This window comes from Adiantum capillus-veneris, chromosome 20, assembly GCF_014529385.1.
Source record: "Adiantum capillus-veneris isolate H3 chromosome 20, ASM1452938v2, whole genome shotgun sequence".
In the NCBI taxonomy this organism is placed as follows: Eukaryota; Viridiplantae; Streptophyta; class Polypodiopsida; order Polypodiales; family Pteridaceae; genus Adiantum; species Adiantum capillus-veneris.
Window position 1 is genome coordinate 12,718,136 of NC_140950.1, and position 17,527 is coordinate 12,735,662.

Sequence of the window (17,527 nt, forward strand, 5' to 3'; positions counted from 1 at the left end):
GCCGAGCAACGAACACAACGAGGGGCAGATGTGACGTGCACTGAGAAAGGAGCCCACTGGTAGAACTCCAAGCAAGCATCTCCAGAGAAACAGTCTCTCTTGCAAAGGCAAGTGGCTCTTCCAAAGGGCAGAGAGCGCTTTCTTTCACAAGGTATCAGACTTGCGCATTGACCATAGGGCATTACAATGGTCAGCAATCCAGGGCTGTGGTAGAAGAAGAGCATAAACCTTACTAGCGGATATATCCTTAAAGGGCTTGTCCTGGAGAAACCGATCAAAAATGCGATCCCCATCAAACAAAGGCGGAATGGGCAAAACGTCAACCAGCATGTGCTGAAGCTCTCTCCAAAGTTGACGATAATGCATACCCAATCCAAAACGACGAGCAGCAAGGGGAAACTGAAAAGTGCACCCCGCCTCATCAACCACATCACCAACTACTCGAAGGCCACGACAAGAGAGAAAGTATGCTTGGGGAGGCGAACGGTCTACCAAGGTAAGAGAAAATGCCCCACTCCAATGAAGACTCTCCAATTGAAGCGAGTTCCCTTCCCACTGCTGTCTACTATGCCATGATAAATGCATTGTAATAGACAGGAGTAGGTGACGCGACTGCTGAAGGGGAGGGGGCTGGAAAACGGGTTCAGGGAATTTAGACTGCATGCACCCAAATTTACCACATCTAAAGCATGAATTTGCAAGCTTGCCCCATTTAAGTTTGAATGGATGCTTGCCTATCCACGGGTCCCCCGAATCAACCATAATACCTTCCGGGGTAGGTTTGTCCTTATCCCAAAGAATGCAAAACCTGTTGATGTTTGCATGCAATTTCTGAAGACAGATCACCTTCCCGGGAACAACGGTAGAAAATGTCTCCGTGTGCGAGGAAAGTCCACTATTTCCACCCACACCGGGCATTTATGGCAGATAAGACTTTGATAATCCTTTGTTAATGCTCATGGCAGAACATGAGCATTTGCGTGCTAAAGAAGAGTGGAGACATTTTCAGCAGCAGATTTTTGGCTTTAGTTATCCGCTAACAGAACTTAATAAAATCCACGAGCCCCAAAATAAACACCATGAACAGCCTGACGTTTGAGGAGAAAATCAACCCATTGCCCAACATCTTGCGTAGTAGGCATTTTCCCCAAAAAAAACAAGATGACTGCATTCATAGCGTACTGCGCAACCGGGTCCATAAGTTCCTGCACTGGAATATGCACTTCACGAGTAGGTTCCAGACCATTCCAAGCTTTCCTGGCCTCCTCAAAGTCCTCATACAAACAAGTTTTGATCTTAGATGTGGCATCCGAGAAACTTTCCATGGCTTTCCGACGCTTAAACACACACAAAGATTCTGACATATATTAACAAAACCCTACCTAAAGAGCAAACACCTAAATTAAAACGCTGCAAAGAAATGCGTATTTTTGGCAACTTGAAGCTTTGTACAAAATCACTGAAGTATGTGCATGAGACCACACCAAGCATACATCAAACAATCACTGCTTTCTGTACAAAATCACATTGCAAATTCTTGCAGGCTATTGTTTGTATTGATCCTGAGGCAATTTGATGATGATTAAGCACCATTGGCCAAGGACAAAAACTGAGCAGACGCTACCAAAGGCTATCCTTACTGAAAGCTGTCTGCTGCGCCGCTGAAAGGCTGCTTTACAGAGGCATCGACTGCACGCCCAGAGCTGAGGGAACTACGTGTGCAGATAGTCGATTAGGGACTAGAACTGTATAAAGGCCGACTACTGCGAGGGTAGCTGATTGCTGAGCAGGGGATCAACTGTGCATGTCGTGCAGGCCCCAGGGCTCCTAGGATTTGCAGGTTGCGTAGGGCCTCCAGAGACTGCTCGCTGTCCAACAGTGCTGACTGGGCTATCGCAGCAGAACAAATCACTACAGGGGCAGCAGGGCGCATACAATCTGTAGTCACTGGCGCAGGGCAGAGCTGCAGACGAATACGTAGGACACAGGTGCAAACGAACGCCACACACACCACACACACACACACACACACACTCACACACACCTCTCTCTCTCTCTCTATCTTTGTTTTGTATTGTTGTTAGGTTATTTTGTTACTCTGACTTTGTATCAGATCCACCACTTTGTAACTTTCGGGTCTCATAGGTCATTATGGCCTTTTGAAGACGTTAATATAACATTTCATTTCATTTCATTTCTCTCTCTCTCTCTCTCTCACACACACACACACACACACACACACACACACACACACACACACACACACACACACACACACACACACACACACACACACACACACACACACACACACACACGTAGATTGACACGTGTATGCACACACACACACACACTATGCTATACTGGTGTTTCTAAATACACTCTCATCCCAAGGCCCTTGCAGCATTTGGGTCGGTGCTTCGCCTAATTTTTGTTAGTTTATCTAATTTGTAGTGGTCCTCTTGATGGAATGAGTAAATAGGACTGATCCCCTACTTAAGTTTTTAAGGGTGCTTCTCCTTCTGGGTTTCAATTACTCTTCTGATCAACAGAAAGCTTCATACCCATCTAAAAACTGACTGTCTCATAGGGTATTGAACCCTTTACGTAAGCTGTGCTTCATAAGATGTCTACCTCCTCAGAAAAACCTACCTAATTAGGGCCACTCTCCCCATGCCTCACCTATTTGTTGCTTAAAAGCTCCTAGTGGAACTACTTGGAGGAACAATACCTTGGACCTCATAGGGCCTTTGCCATCTCATATGGCTTTAGCTTGATTTGATAAGTTTCCTGTTTAATTGGCTTCTCTCATCATGCGGGACTGTCCCTTGTGGACCTTTCTTAACTCTCCATTATGTTAAAAACCTCAGTGGGAGCACCCCTACTAAAATAGTAGTGAGATACTCCCTACCAACTAAATAACTGATGCTGTGGAAAGTTGCGGACCACAAACTGCTAACATGTCAAGCTATTGAAGACCTAGCGGCGAGCCTAACCCTAACCAATCTACAAATCCTAGTCGAGGGGCCTAAACCCTAGAAGCAACAAAAAAAGAAGAAGTTCCACCAACTTACAGTTCTTCGCCGAGTGCCCCAATTATAAAAGTGTTACTACTTATGGTACCCCGTCCGATGGGGCCTAAATAAAGTAGACTCACACTCATAAACAAATTGCAAAGACTTGCTGATGATGTGGCACATTGTATGGATCTGCCGTAAAACGTGCTGACATACTGATGACGTGGCAACTGTACGGAAGCCCACGTTTTGTGTTGCTTGCTGTTGACGTGGCAATAGTACAGATTTGCACTTGTTGCTTTTGGACCGGGGGCGTATTGAGATAGCAAATTTGAACAATGTTACTCTCAGCACCTCCAAGCGACATAGTTGTGGTTTGGGAGCGTTTGGTTCTAAAAGGCCTCTATATCCCATGGCCTGTACTGGGATGATTATTTGTAGGGGAAATGTTCATCCGCAACTATATGTTTCTATGTCTTTTAACATGCATATGTGAGCATTTGTGTTGCATTGTGATGTGTCAACTAGTGAATATTCCTAATTGGGTGAGATTGCTTGGGTATGTAACTTTAGTGCATCGAAACACCTGTTAAAGATCAGCGAGGTCTGGGTGTGATGGCTAGTTTTGCTATGCCTGAATATCAAGATCTCCGATATGGAATGAGAAAACTGAATGACCCTCGGATTTGATCTTCGGATATTTTATCGTTTTGCAGATATACTATAATACTCTTCTTTCAAGAAGGGGGCATGTCATAAACTGTTGACATGTCAAGCCACTGAAGATCCGGCAAGTTAGACCGATGACGTGGCAGCTGTACGAACGCCCACGTTTTGTGCTGTTGGCTGCTGGAGTGGCAATTGTACAGATTTGCGCTTGCAGCTTTTGGACCAGATGCTTTTAGACCAGACGCTTTTGAGTTAAATGCTTTTCATGTACTGCTTTTGAATGGGGCCTAGGGCCTTTAAATACGAAGGGTGGGCTCTCTCTCTGGCATTCTTGCGGGGGCAGATGTAGAGCAGAGCCACTGCCATTGTACTGAGTTGAACCAGTATAAAGAAATACCGAAAGGGGTGCCAGGGTTTGGGGCGAGTGCTCTCTTGAGGTGGAACTCCAAGTCCGAGTTTCATGTGTTGTGCATCTCTTTCAATTCGGTTGTTATTGAAGTGCTTAAAAGTTTGTCTCATCTATTCTTTTCCGTTGGCACGTGGTGCCCTCCTGTTACACTCTATCCAGTGCATCCCTTGCTTTTTCTCTCCACTTGATGCTCTCTCCCTCACGCAAGCTTCTTACCTTTTGCACTGCACTATTTTTTCCTCCACGTTCCTTGCCGACTCTTCAAAGTAGCTTCACTTCATGTTCTGCATAGCATCTGCCGACCTTGTTACATCCTGTACCTGGATGTCACCCTCCCGTTTGATGCATTGATGGGCTTTCCCTCTGAGTGTCTTTCACTGCCTTGGTTTACTCCACCAATTCCACCATATGACTCTTGGATTGGGAGTGAGGATACATACGTCCTCCGACCTATTGCTTGAAGGAATCTACTCTTGTTGCCCTAATTTATTTCAGCCCTTTGATAGTTGGGCCCTTTGCTGGACATGCAAGGAGACGTGCATGGGAGGTGGTGGATGCTAGTTCATTTCTATTCCTATTCCTTGCCTCTATCTGAGATGAGAATTCTACCTTTGCTTAGAGTGAATTAGGTTTGCGGTTGCCAACCCTGAAGATGACGATGACTTCATAAGTTGGAGGGGGTTAGGAATTAAACCAAACTCGGCAAACCGGACACTTGTTTGTAGGAGAGCTATCTGTTGGTAAACACACAACTCGAGAAGGTCTCTTCCCAGCTAGGGACGCCCAAATATGAGAGTGAAGGCTGATTTTCAGTGGACTTTCAGGTTTGAAGCTTTAATGGAAAGCTTGCCTTTCTCCTTTGTCTCATGTAGCGCGAAGATTTTCTCTCTTGCATCTCTCTCTCCACTAGTTGGGCTACTCAGATGATCATGTATAGTTCTGTGGGTTTTGTGTGAGTTTGCCAAGGCAAGAGCCTTATGAACAGGAACTGGATTAGCTAATTGCTAATCCCCCACATGTGCGCATGTGTGGGAGCTCCTGAGACACTTGTAGGCGTGTTTCCTCTGCTCAAAACGATCCAGAACAGGGAATTACAGCCTGCTGTGTTTATTTGCACCTAAACTGCAAGATAACACCAAGGAAGCCTCGGGGAAGCCTTGAGGTGGTTATACAGAGGTTTGGGCACTTGACAATGACCAAATTTCAACATCTTGGAATTGATCTACAGCTCATCGGAAAGCTTCGAAAATGCAAATGTACTTTTGACCTACACGGGTTTTGGAGCCGTTATGTTGTCAAAATTGGGTCGAAAATGTGAAATTTCAGCCCTTGACAGGTTTGGACAGCTCGGTGAGAGTTTGGTATAAGTGTTCGGGTGGTTTGTTTGCAATTGAATAAAGAAATACCAAAGGGGTTCCAGTCTTTGGGGCCAATAGGGTGTCGTGGTCTACTTGACAGCACTCTAGCTACCAAGTCCTGGATTGTTTTGAAGTGGTGAATTCCAATTTGCAAGTTCATTTGTGAAGTTTCTTTGTGTCATATAGTGCAGGGAAATTTAGATGACATAGTTTTCAGTGAAAGCTAAAGTTTTACCGCCCTTTAGTAAGGCTACAGGCCGGTTTCATGGTTCTGTTGCCGGGACTACATCACTTTTTCCCTCAAGAAGTGAGTAGGTACTTTGAATTCCACATTGGTTGACAATACGGATAATAGTGGATATGAGGGCTCTTCTTCACAGGGTAGACAGGCTATTCCTATAGTGCATGAGGTTGGCGAAAGTTCACGACCACCACCGTCTTTACCCTTACTTATGTGAATGTGTTGCGGGATCAAAGAGCAAGGATTGGGCAACAAGGAGAGGATGTGTTCAGGACCTAGCTTATCACGGCTGTGACTATGTTCAATCAATTAATGCAAAATCCCCCTTCAGTGTCATAGCAAGCTCATTGATTGACAAGCCAAAAGTATACAAAGAAGGTGGTGCATCTGTAAAGTTTGACATTTTCAGTGGTTTTGATGACAAGACGAAGGCTCTCTCCTAATAGTTTGATAGTGCATATGCAAGGAGGAATTGTACTGAGGCTTGGAAGGTCCGGAAAGCTGCACTTTCTTAAAAGGAAGTGCATATCAATGGTGGAGGAACTTTATGAATGCAAGGACAACACCGTCCACATGGCTTTATTTCAAACAAATTTTTGCATCTGCATGGCTGTCAAATGAGTTTGAAGTTGATGTTATGACATACTGGCACTAAGTCAATGTGACGAATTGTAAAAAATTAGAGGAGTACAATCAGAAGTTTTACAAAGCGCTACTTCGAGTAACTTCCTATAGATTGGTGCCATTGATAGAGCAAATAGAAAAGTATTGTTGTGGGCTGCCTAAAGGGCTCAATAATTATTGCACAAAGACCAAAGTGGCCACCCTTACTCAACTGATTGAGGTTACAAACATCGGTAATGCCTTGATGAAAGGAGAAGATAGTGGATTTAAGGGTAGCATGAAATCAAAGAAAAATTCAGCAAAGTAGTCCTTTGCAAAAGCGACTCTTGAAGCTTACTAGGGGTCCAAAAAAGGAGAGAACGCTAAAGGCTCAATCGAGTCTTCTGGAGGACAGGGCAAGAAACAAAGAAATCCTTTTGTGCGTAAGCCTTCCGAGGAAAAGAAGGCTTTAATAGCTGAGGGTAAATGCTTCTTTTGCGAGCAGCCTAGTCATTTTGTTGCGGATTGTCCAAAGAAGAAAAGGCCAGCTTGACTCAAATGACAAAGAGGATAGGAAAGGAAAGAAGCCCAAACCCACAGTTGGTTTAGTGCCAGCTATGGTGGAGAATAGGCCAAACTTTGATGCCAATGAGCTATGCAGAGCGTGGGGTAAAGTTAGGGATCAAACAACGCTTATTTTCTTTGATCTAGGTGCAAAGGCAAACTTTATCTCACCAAAGTTGGCTATAAAGTTGGGCATTAGAGTTGAAGAGATGGGGTACACAGCTGAGGCAGGTTGGGCATATCCTCGCCATTCGAAGTCTGTAACTCCCATAATTGGAAATCTGCATCTACACATCTAGTCTTATGTGGATACATAAGAGTTTTATATCATGCCATTGGAAGGGTGCGATGTTTTGTTGGGAATCCCATGGATGTTCCGAGTACATGGAGTGCTTGATGCTTTCAGCAGAAAGGTCACCTTGTCTAGGTTTAGCACGGCCCGACAGAAAGAGATTATGAGCCAAGTAGAGGAGCTGTTAGAAAAAGGGTTGATTCAACCTAGTTCTTCACTCTTTTTTTCTCCAGTGCTCTTAGTGCAGAAGAAAGATGTTCTTGGCGCATGTGTATTGATTACCATGCATTGAATAAGAATACCATCAAGAACAGATTTCCTATTCCAAGGATTGATGATATTCTTGATCGCTTAGAGGGTGTGGTAATTTCAGCAGGATAGATCTCAAGAGTGGATACCATCAGATTCTTATTAGGCCAGAGGATGTGCACAAGACTGCGTTTAGAACGACATTTGGTCTTACAAATGCTCCTGCTACGTTCAATACGATGATGGATAGGATTTTCAGTTCACATGAGAAGTTTGTGGGCACATTCTTTGATGACATGATAGTCTATTTGAAGAATGAAGAGGAGCATAGGCATCATTTGACCATTGTGTTGGAAGAGTTACGTAGTAACAGGTTGCTCATCAATGGCAAGAAAAGTGAATTCTTTTTAGAAGAGATCCTCTTTCTAGGGCACATAGTGTCAAAGGATGATGCTCAAATGGATCCTGCTAAGGTTGAACGAACCAAGACATGGCCAACTTTGAAGACTGTGCATGGTGTTTGTAGCTTCTTGGGAGTATATTCCTATTACAGAAGGTTCATTCGTAATTTTGCCGAGATTGCTTCACCCTAGATGCTTTACAAAAGAAAGAGGTCACTTTCAAATGGGCTCAAAAAGAGATTTCAGTTTTTAATCTCTTGAAGGAAAAGATGACTTCGGATCCAGTAATCGTTTTGCTAAATGTGAGGAAGTCAATTGTCCTCGCATGACAAGTTTGTTTTGGAGAGGCTTTGTTTGAAAACATGGGCACAACTCTCAAGTTTTCATCCTCATTTCATCCACAAACGGATGGACAGTCAGAAGAGGCAAATTGAGACAATAATGGCAAGTGGGAATAGTGTTTACCTTTGCTTGAGTATGCATACAACAATACAACGCATTCGTTAGCAGGCAAGGCACCCTTTGAAATTGTTGAGGGTGGCAAAAAGGTTCCTCCCATTTTGCATACAAAAGATAAGAATTTTGAAGTAGATTGTTATGGATGAAATGTAAAAGAAAATCAAGCTTGCCTTGGAGAAGACTCGGGCAAAGCAGAAAAGGGATGCTGATCGTTATCGACGTGAACTCTTGTTTTCAATGGGTGATTGGGTTCTATTGAGATTCGAGAAGGCAAGATTAAAGAAGATGAAGGGCAAGGAAAGGTTATTTCCAAAGCTGAGTATGTACTACTATGGTCCTTTTCAACTAATTGATAAGATCAACGATGTTGCATATAGGTTGGAAGATTCATAATGCGTTTCATGTGGGTGCTAATCACACTAAATCATATGTGGTATGTATAGCATGCATGCAATTGAGGACGTTTGCAATTTCTAAGTGGGGGGTATGTCACGAGACTGTGACAAACACTAACGTTATTTGTTGGTTTCCTTCTCTTGATTTTTTATTTATTTTTGGGACCCTCTTTTTGAAATCACAAATGCCCGAACATTTCATGCTAGTGTGAAACGGCCAATGGCCGAGAGTTTCACCCGAAGGAGTCAAGGCGAGGCAGCCACAAGATAATTGGACTGATTGGCACTGAAATCTGACTAGTAGAGAAGTGGCTAGGCTAAGGTAGTCTTTTAGGCCGTGCCGTGGCGATTTCATAAGCTGGAGGGGGTTAGAAATCAAACCAAATGGGGCAAACTGGACACTTGCCAGTAGAGAGCTACCTGTTGGTCAACACATACCTCTAGAAGGTCTCTTCCCAGCTTGGGGCACCCAAATATGAGGGTGGAGGCTGATTTTTAGTAGATTTTCAGGTTTGAAGCTTTAATGGAAAGCTCGCCTTCTTCCCTTGTCTCATGTAGTGCGAAGATTTTCTCTCGTGCATCTCTCTCCCCCCTTTGCACATATAGTAATGCCCACTAGTTGGGCTACTCAAATGACCATGTACAATTCTGTGGGTTTTATGGGCGTTTGCCAAGGCAAGAGCCTTCTGAATCATCTTTGTAGCTACAGATATCATGTTCAATGTTTTTGCCAGTTGTCACATTCTTCGCTTGGTTTCGTTTACCTCGCAGTTTCTCCATTTTGAAGATTTTTCAAAGTTGTCTCCTTTGGATTCAGGGGACAGAGAGGTCAAGTGGCCAATACAAAATCCCTAGGCTCTACAAATGATTAACCTTGTAGGGATGCAATGGAAGCATGTCCACGTGGCACATAGAGCCATGTGCATGTGATGCTTATGCTCTTGTCTAGAAGCTAAGTTTTTGATAGTAATGAATGATTGTGCTTGGGCAAGGCTCTTGTTCTAGCTTAGTTGTGATCTGTTGTGCAGAGATTAGTTTTCCCAAGTTGAAGTACAAAGGGTCTTCCAAAAGTCCAAAAATGCTTACGATACCAAAAAGTGCAATGCCTTCGCCTGCAATTGATAGTAGCACCACGAAACACGGTAACAGCCCCAAATCTGCAACCAGTTTTCTCAACTTTTCTTTAACTAGTTTTAGCAGAAATTTTAAAGAAATGCACTTATTCTTGAATTTGTTGAGCAGATGTTTCACTTGCAGAAGCAGTTGTAGCCAAGAAAGACTTATTGAAACCAAGTGATTCTTTAGAAAATTCGGAACATGCTGGTGTACAATCAAACAACAAGCTTGAAGGGCATGCTAAACCCACCCAAAAAATAGTTGGTGGTGCAATGGAAGTGCCACTTCGTGAGCCAAAATATGAAATTATTTACAGTAATGGGCTAGACCTTGGTAAATTTTGGTCAGTAAATGCTTCCTTTTTGCTCTTGTTTCTTTTTTTTTCTATGATCAGAAACGCTAAATTGTTTGATTCGTTTGAACAGTTTTTGGGTGCTATATCTAAACTTAATTGTAAATTATTCGGTAATGCAGGATGGATAATAACATTGATGAAGGTAATAAGTTGGAAAGGCCAAAGGAGATTCTTCTACGTGTGCTTTTACCAGAAGTGGTAGCTTTTCATTGCCTTCAAAAATCTTCTTGTTAGTGGAAATCATACTTTGTCTTTAGTGCTTACTAGCAATTGTATTTTGGAGGCTCCTGAACTTATATTGCTGCTTTCATATTGCTTGCTTCATGTACTAAATCACTCTCTGCTGTCATGAGGGAAATGAAAAAAATTTCATGGTCTCGAATTTGGGAGAGATCATTTTTTACTTTTGCAAGTCATTGTTTCCACATCAGGGTTTGTAAAGTAGTTATCTAAGAAAGATTGCTTAAATGATTCTGGATTGCCTAATAAGGTAAGGTGCACCTGATAGTTGGCATGAATAAGTGACACTTTTGTATGATGTACCAAGCCAGCTCCTCATTCTACCCCCATCATCATCTTAGCTTGATTCCCCAGTTTCTTTTCTGAGAGGATGGTGCTTGACCCGATTAATAAATTACTCACTGGGAGGGGTGTGATGTCAGTCTGGTATACAAACATTTACTGTAGGGTTTTCTTTGGAGCTGAGAAATGAAGCATTATTTCCACACCTTGGTTGGATTTGCAAGCACAGAAGTCTTTTTAGAGCTGGCTTGTTAAGTGGTTAAAGGTGCATTAAGTTAAGTTGATGTTGGGGTGTGTTTGAGGCAATCACCTACCTCAATCACCACCCAAGAACGGGATGGCCTTGCAGAAAAGCATTTCCACTTGCAGCAGTTTTGGCCCACATGTTTAAGAGGGCCATCTATGAGGGTTTTCCATCCAGTTGGATAGACAACACTTTTGTGCCTTTGCATAAGAGTGGAGATTCCGATTTCCAAGTGCCTACTTACAATTGCATTATCATGAGTGACCACTATCTGGCCAAAATTTTATGGATGTGTCTTGGAGCATAAGCTGATTGCTGGGTTGAGAGGTTAGTTATAGATTATGATAGGACAGTATTTTCAGGAAGGGGTACGCCACCTTAAATCTTATACTCACTCTGCAGGCCTTGATTGAGGAGGGGCGTGCATGAGGAAGGAGAATATATAGGTGTTTTGTGGATTTTTGCAATGCATTTGACACCATGCCTCACGCGAGACTTATGAAGAGGATGTAGGATTTGGCTGTGCCTGAGTAGATGCAATAGGGAAGTATTACTCTATGAGTCAGTGATAAGAAGAGTATGTGCTTCACAGGATCTCTCAGATGTAGAGACAAGTATTAAGCAGGCTGCCCGCTTTCACCCATGCATTGGGACTCTATATAGCTGAGGTCTCGCACAATGTAGACAGATTGGGAGGCCCTGGAGCTAGTCTAGTTGGGGTTTATGCTCATACTCTTTTATGTGACATTGTGCCTTTTTTTTTTCTGAGAAGAAGATCCTTCTATTAGTTTTTAAAACTGCCCATAGGGCTACAACTCCCTCATGGTGGCATATTCATAAGGGACTCGTCCCGAGGAGTGGGGACAGGGGACGGGGCTCAAATAGACTTTTAGTGTAAAAAAGAGGGCGGGACGCGTTGTGGGGATGGAAAAGTGGGGACAGGAAGCCCAAAAATGGGCGTCCCCTGTCACTATGTGTGGTGGGGTACATAGTGCAAAAGTGAGGGGAGACTCTCCCAGTGTCAAGACCATCAAAATGTACAACGGCTAGATCAAGAAATGGGGGGGGGGGATATCCGATAACCACCCAGGTGGTCGATAATGCCAGTGAGGTCACTGGCCCACCGAGAAAAAGTTACCCGGGCACCAGAGTCTGATAAAAGCCTGTCGTCATCGCTCTGCATTGTCAGAGGTGCCTGTGATGCAATCATACTGCCCTCGAAGAGTGTGAATCAGCTCCTGCGAGAAAGCTCGAACTGTCTCAGCAGGAGCTCTAGCCTCGAAGACTCGAAAACACCTCACCCACCATACAAACCAAAGGCCAAGGCTACTACTCAGCTCTCATCTCTGGTCTCTCCTTTGTGTCAGGTGCTGTATGATTTGCAAGCTGGCAAAGCTGGGTCCTGCTTGCCCAGAAGCAGATGCCCTGACTCCTGCTCATATCTCACTGCTGTGCCATTAGTAACCGACCACGCTGCTGATCCCCATGTGAAGATCGTATCTGGGAGTAGCGAAGCCATCATCCGCAGCACCAACATTTCAGGTTGGATTTCATCTCCTGGTCCAATATTTCACTTTGGACTTCCGCATCTTGGTCCAACATTTCACATTGGAATTCACCTCCAGGCTCATGGTCCAACATTTCACAGTAGACTCATCCAGATAGCCATCACACGTTGGTTCGACATTTCACATTAAACCCATCAAGTGTACCAATAGACTAGTAATCCAGAGGTAGTATGGTGCAGACATACATCTTTCATAGAAGTCTTACGGGCAGCGTATTATCACCTCAATATCCCGGGTGTGTCAAAAAAACACAACCGTGACTGCTATGTTCTCACATCGGTCAGTCTGTTGACAAGAGATTGGAGTGCTCTTCTTTATGTAGTAGGCACTGCACGAGATCAATTACTAAAACGACTTGACTGAGCAGTTGCTTGCACCAACATTGGCCTCCTGGCCCTCCAAGTACAAGGCTATTTCAGCAAACTTAGTGTCAAGTAGCTCATCTGCCCTAGTAGGGAGCTCGAGACCACGCAAGCCAACCTGCCGAGAAGTCAAAAATCTGCTCATCGCCTCAGCATAGAACAGAAAGAGGAAGGGGGCTAGAGGGCAACCCTGTCTGGCTGAATGCGTGAGCATGAAGCGTTCCCCTCTTCCCCTTGCCAAGAGCACCTGACTGTGCGCACGCCTGTAGAGAGCTGACCACATCCTCACCTCGGAGACGTGCTAGGGCAGATGCCTTCCAAAAAGTGAAGATGTTGTCAAGGATACTACGCTCCTTGACAAAACCTGTCTGGGTCCCATGTATAATGCTCTCTAGTAGTGCTCAGAGCCTTTGCTAGACTTTTGTAGGCTGAGTTGAGGATGGTGATGGGTCGCCACTAATGAATCTCATCCAAGGAGCCTCCCTCCTTGGGATTACGGTAAATCATGTCCTCACTCATGCTGTCAGGCATCTCACCAGTGTGCAAAACGTATTGGAATGCGCTGCAAAGATCTGAACCAACCAAGTCCCAGTACTCCAAGAAAAAGCTGGGAGTCATTCCATCCTCCCCTGGACAACTACCTCGAGGGAGTGCTCTGAGGGCCTCATGGAGCTCCTCTAGCTGGAGGGGAAGCTCAAGTCTTTGTCGCATATCCTCAGAAACAAGGCAAGGCATCTTTGCCCAAACCTGCTCTCTGCATGCATCCTGACGCTTTGATTGAGGCTCATCTGACAACAGATCACAGTAAAAGTCAATAGCAAGTGTACGCATATCCTCAGGCTCTGAAAACTGACCCGTCGAATCTCCTCAACTGGCTGACACTAGTGTGTGCGCGCATGGCGGGGCTCCATCGTCTCAAAAAAAACTCCCTAGTTAACTCTGTCACCCACCTGGGTCCACCGAGATGCCTGCCGATGGAAGGCAAACTCATGACGCCGCTCCTCAATGCTAGCCAACTCTTGTCTAGCCTGCTGCATCTGTTCCTCCAACCAAGGAGTATTTGGATGTTGCTCCTGGATCGTCTGCAAGGAAACAATGCCCTATCAGAGAAGCTTCTCCTCCTCCCTGGCTGTAGCCAAGCGAGCTGCAGACTCTTGGAGGAAGAAGCGACTAAGCTCAGCAAGTCAAGAGCCCACTCTAGTAGCAGGGGTGTCTTGCGTGTCCAAGCTCTCTGTCCAAAGTGCCTCCACTCGCTCTCTAAGCTCTGGATCAAGCAAGATCCTCTCAAGGGTGCGTAGCATCGCACCCCCCCCCCCCCTCTGTTTGTCACAGTGAGAATCACTGGCGCATGGTCGGAAAAAGTAGTCCCTGGGAGGATGCAAACAGATTCCCCCATGTCACAGATGTGGTCACTGACTAGAAACGATCTATCCGAGATAGGTTCACTCCTCCTAAATTGCGGTCAGAGCGAGAGAAAGACAAGCTGTCTGGGGGCCTTACAAAGCGTGAGTACTGCCAAAGATCAGAAACCCTCAAAGTCATACATAGACGCTCCCAAGCTGCCAACGCAGCCCCGTGCACAGTAGCATGGCCACCTCCAATCCTGTCAGAGGGGTCCTCATGTTGAAGTCTCCCCCAACACACCATTGCGCTGCATGCAGCAAAGACTCTACAATATGAGACCAAAACTCTGCTCATGCACTTGCCACGTTGGACACATATATGTTCAGGAAACCCATGAGGCAACTTTGAACCTACATTGTAATCCACTGAGCCCTGCGTGGCACAATAATACCTCTGCCCACAATGGCTTGTTGCCATGGCCCATGAGTCTGCAATAGTCATACATACCCCTCCCTGGATACCTCTAGGTCCAAATGCAGCTAACCAATATGTCTCATAGGGACCAAGCAAAATCTGACCACATGTCTAATGCGGCTCTCACGGAGATGGTGCTCGTGTAGCATAAGAATATCAATCTCACCACCCACAAGACATCGTTGAATCTCCTGACGCAACTGACCCCTTTGACGCTGAAAGTGGGGCCCTCCTAATCCCTGCACATTCCATGAGACAATCCTCATGGAGTCAGTGAGAAAAAACAGATGCTGTAACAATAGCCAACCTCGCTATCTTTGAGGCCGGCTTGGTTTGTGAGTAATCCGCATCCGAGCGACCTCTAGACAAACACATCTGAAGTGACTGTCCCACCGAGGATGAAGCCAAGCGTGCAGTTTGTAGGGCTACATCCTCTGTCCAAGAATCCTCATGTACAAATACATAGCAAGGGGGGCTCTGCGTGTCAGCAAACATATGCACCACAATGTGCCTGCAACCTGCTGCATCCGGCGGCGGCACACTAAACTTGGCTAGAGGCCAAAGTGTTTGTACTAGATCTGTCACTCCCAAGTCCCTTGTGTGGTGTGAGAACTCAATAGCCTGGTTCTGGAGCCAATCAAGAGTTGTGTACAAGGTCCACTCTGTATGATCCCTGTCGCACAACGGAAAGGAGAAACCTACCGCTGTATCCAGAGCCTCAATGCCTCGAGCTGCTAGAAAGAGAATGTGAACTTGAAAGCAAGCTTCCTCCAAGTCGAGGGAAGAGTCACCAAGGAAGCGTGTGAAACTGTAGTCGAAGAAGTCCCAACGTCTGCGAATATCAAAGCTGGTCAAACCAGGAGGGACTGCTGCAAAAGGAGAGGTCTGAACCAGAAGTGGCGTCCTCAGGTGGGGCTGTCCCTCTCGAGCCATGCGCCTCATAGCGAAAGCACTACCAAGAGATCGTCTCGCTGCAGATGTGTGCCCAATCCCTGCGTTTGAGGAGTGTGGGATGGGTCGAGTGATGAGGTTGAGGGCCCCACTGGGGAGAGAGGAGGGGTGGGGATAGAGGTGGGGGAGGAGGGGGACGAGGAGGAGGCGGACTGGAGGAGTCTGAAGGTTGAGGGGCAAGAGGTTGTGGAGCTGAGGTGGAGGGGGCCCCTGGTGGAGGGGGTCAAAATGGTTCCCTGTTGGAACCCAATGCTACTGAGCTGCAGGAGGTCGGCCACCAGAGGGGGCAGTGTGGCGAGCCCGTCCCTGTCGACAGCGGCCGGCATGTGATGCCAGCCATCAGCTAGCTGATCGTTGGCCTTTGTCGAGGTACTAGCCTGTGTGTCTTGGGTACCTATCTGCTGAGCATGCTCAGCCTTTGGAGGTTGCGCATGCGTGTGGGTCGAGCTCTCCTGCGAGGACATGCCTTCAGTAAGTGGCCCATCCGCCTGCAAATGAAGCACTGTGTTCTAGAGTCCCGAATACTCCACCCTTTTGTGTAACCATCCCCCACTCACCCTAGGTAGAAGAACCACCTTTGGGAGAGTATGAGTGTCATGAACCAGAACGCGTACTGAAGGCACACCGGCAGCCTTGGTTGCAACTGAAGCTGCCGTGCGCGGGGTCTCCAAGACTGTCCCGATCTAGAAACCAATCCTGGAAAGAAGCGGTAGGTATTTCTGCCTCAGGCCGGGGAAGCAGACCGAAATATGCAAGTCTGCCTCCTCTACAAAAACATCTGATGCGAGATCGAACCCATGGCGCCACTGTCGAAAGTGAGCTCTGACTGCTCGGATGGCCAACGGGCTCATTGAGATGACTTGGTCACCATCTCGGGAGTCTCGAACTCTATCTGGTAGTATCCTCACCCGAGAAGCTGAATGTCAATGATCTTCCCCACCTCTGCTAGAAGACGGGCCTCTAGAAGGTTGCGTACCTCTCCTCGACTGGGGCTGCTGCCAATAATCTTGCAGATGGTAGAGGTGACTTGGAGGTGTTCGACCTTTGCTGCGAGGCTGGCTTGCTCTGCTGGCAATAGAGCAAGTCGGATGGTAGGCTCGGCGGGGTCAGACGAGGGGGCTTTATTAGAGTCCCTCTGGGGTGGAGCTCGAGCCTCCATTTGTGTCTGCTACTGCGGGGAAAGGTGAAGAGTGTCGTTCTCCCCCTGAAACGACTCACGGCTAGTGTGTTGATGACGGGGACCGAAGGAGGTGACACTTGCAAAAAAACAAAAAAAGGGGGGGGGGGGCTGAAAGGGAGAAGGGGAGCGGGTGTAAGGCGAGTAGGGTGTGGGGGGCAAGGGGGGATGCAATGAATGGCTGCTTGCTAGGGGTAGGGCACACGGGACAAGTAGCGAGCAGGGGCCGGCAATGGGCAGCGCGCTCTGAGCAGTGGGCAAGGGGCGAATAGCGTGCTGTGAGTTGTGGGCAAGGGGCGAGCAGCATGCAAGAGGGAGGGGGAGGGGGGGGGGGGGGGGGGGGGGGCGGCGCTCCGCTAGGGAGGAGGGGGAAATTTGGCGATGGCGATTGGGGTGCGAGCAGGAGCAGCGAGCGAGGGATTGTCCCAATCATCCTCCTTCAAATGCAAGTCGCATCGATGTCTATCAGCTGCCTTCTTCTCAAGAGCCTCGTAAACCTTGGCAAAAGCTGTAACAAACTTGGACACTCCAAGTCAAGATTCTTCCGCGACACAACAAAGATTCACTTCAAAACAATTCACAATTCACACTTGATTCGACACGGCCCGGCGTAGTTCCGTGCCTAGAGATATTGGCCCGAAAGATTGGTGCCCCTTTCGGTATTTCTTTTTGTATTAATTTGTGTTCAAAGTACAAGAGAGTGGGAGGGTGCTTATTCTCAGACTCTGCAGATGCTCTGAGAAGTGAGGGCCCTGCC

The 17,527-nt window shown here is 46.4% G+C and overlaps 1 protein-coding gene across 3 annotated transcripts in view; it reads left to right on the plus strand.

Moving 5' to 3' along the window:
• The window catches only part of LOC147432113 (protein kintoun-like), a 78,752-nt gene that overhangs the window by 42,668 nt on the left and 18,557 nt on the right, over positions 1 to 17,527 (plus strand). For all 3 annotated transcript variants that reach the window (XR_015185518.1, XM_086492120.1, XM_086492119.1), the window contains exons 6-8: positions 9,686 to 9,799; positions 9,900 to 10,116; positions 10,248 to 10,326. Coding sequence is in view for 2 of the 3 variants with exons in the window: in XM_086492120.1 (XP_086348246.1) it covers positions 9,686 to 9,799; positions 9,900 to 10,116; positions 10,248 to 10,326 (410 nt within the window). In the remaining variant the exon portion in view is untranslated. The remainder of the gene's footprint in view (positions 1 to 9,685; positions 9,800 to 9,899; positions 10,117 to 10,247; positions 10,327 to 17,527) is intronic.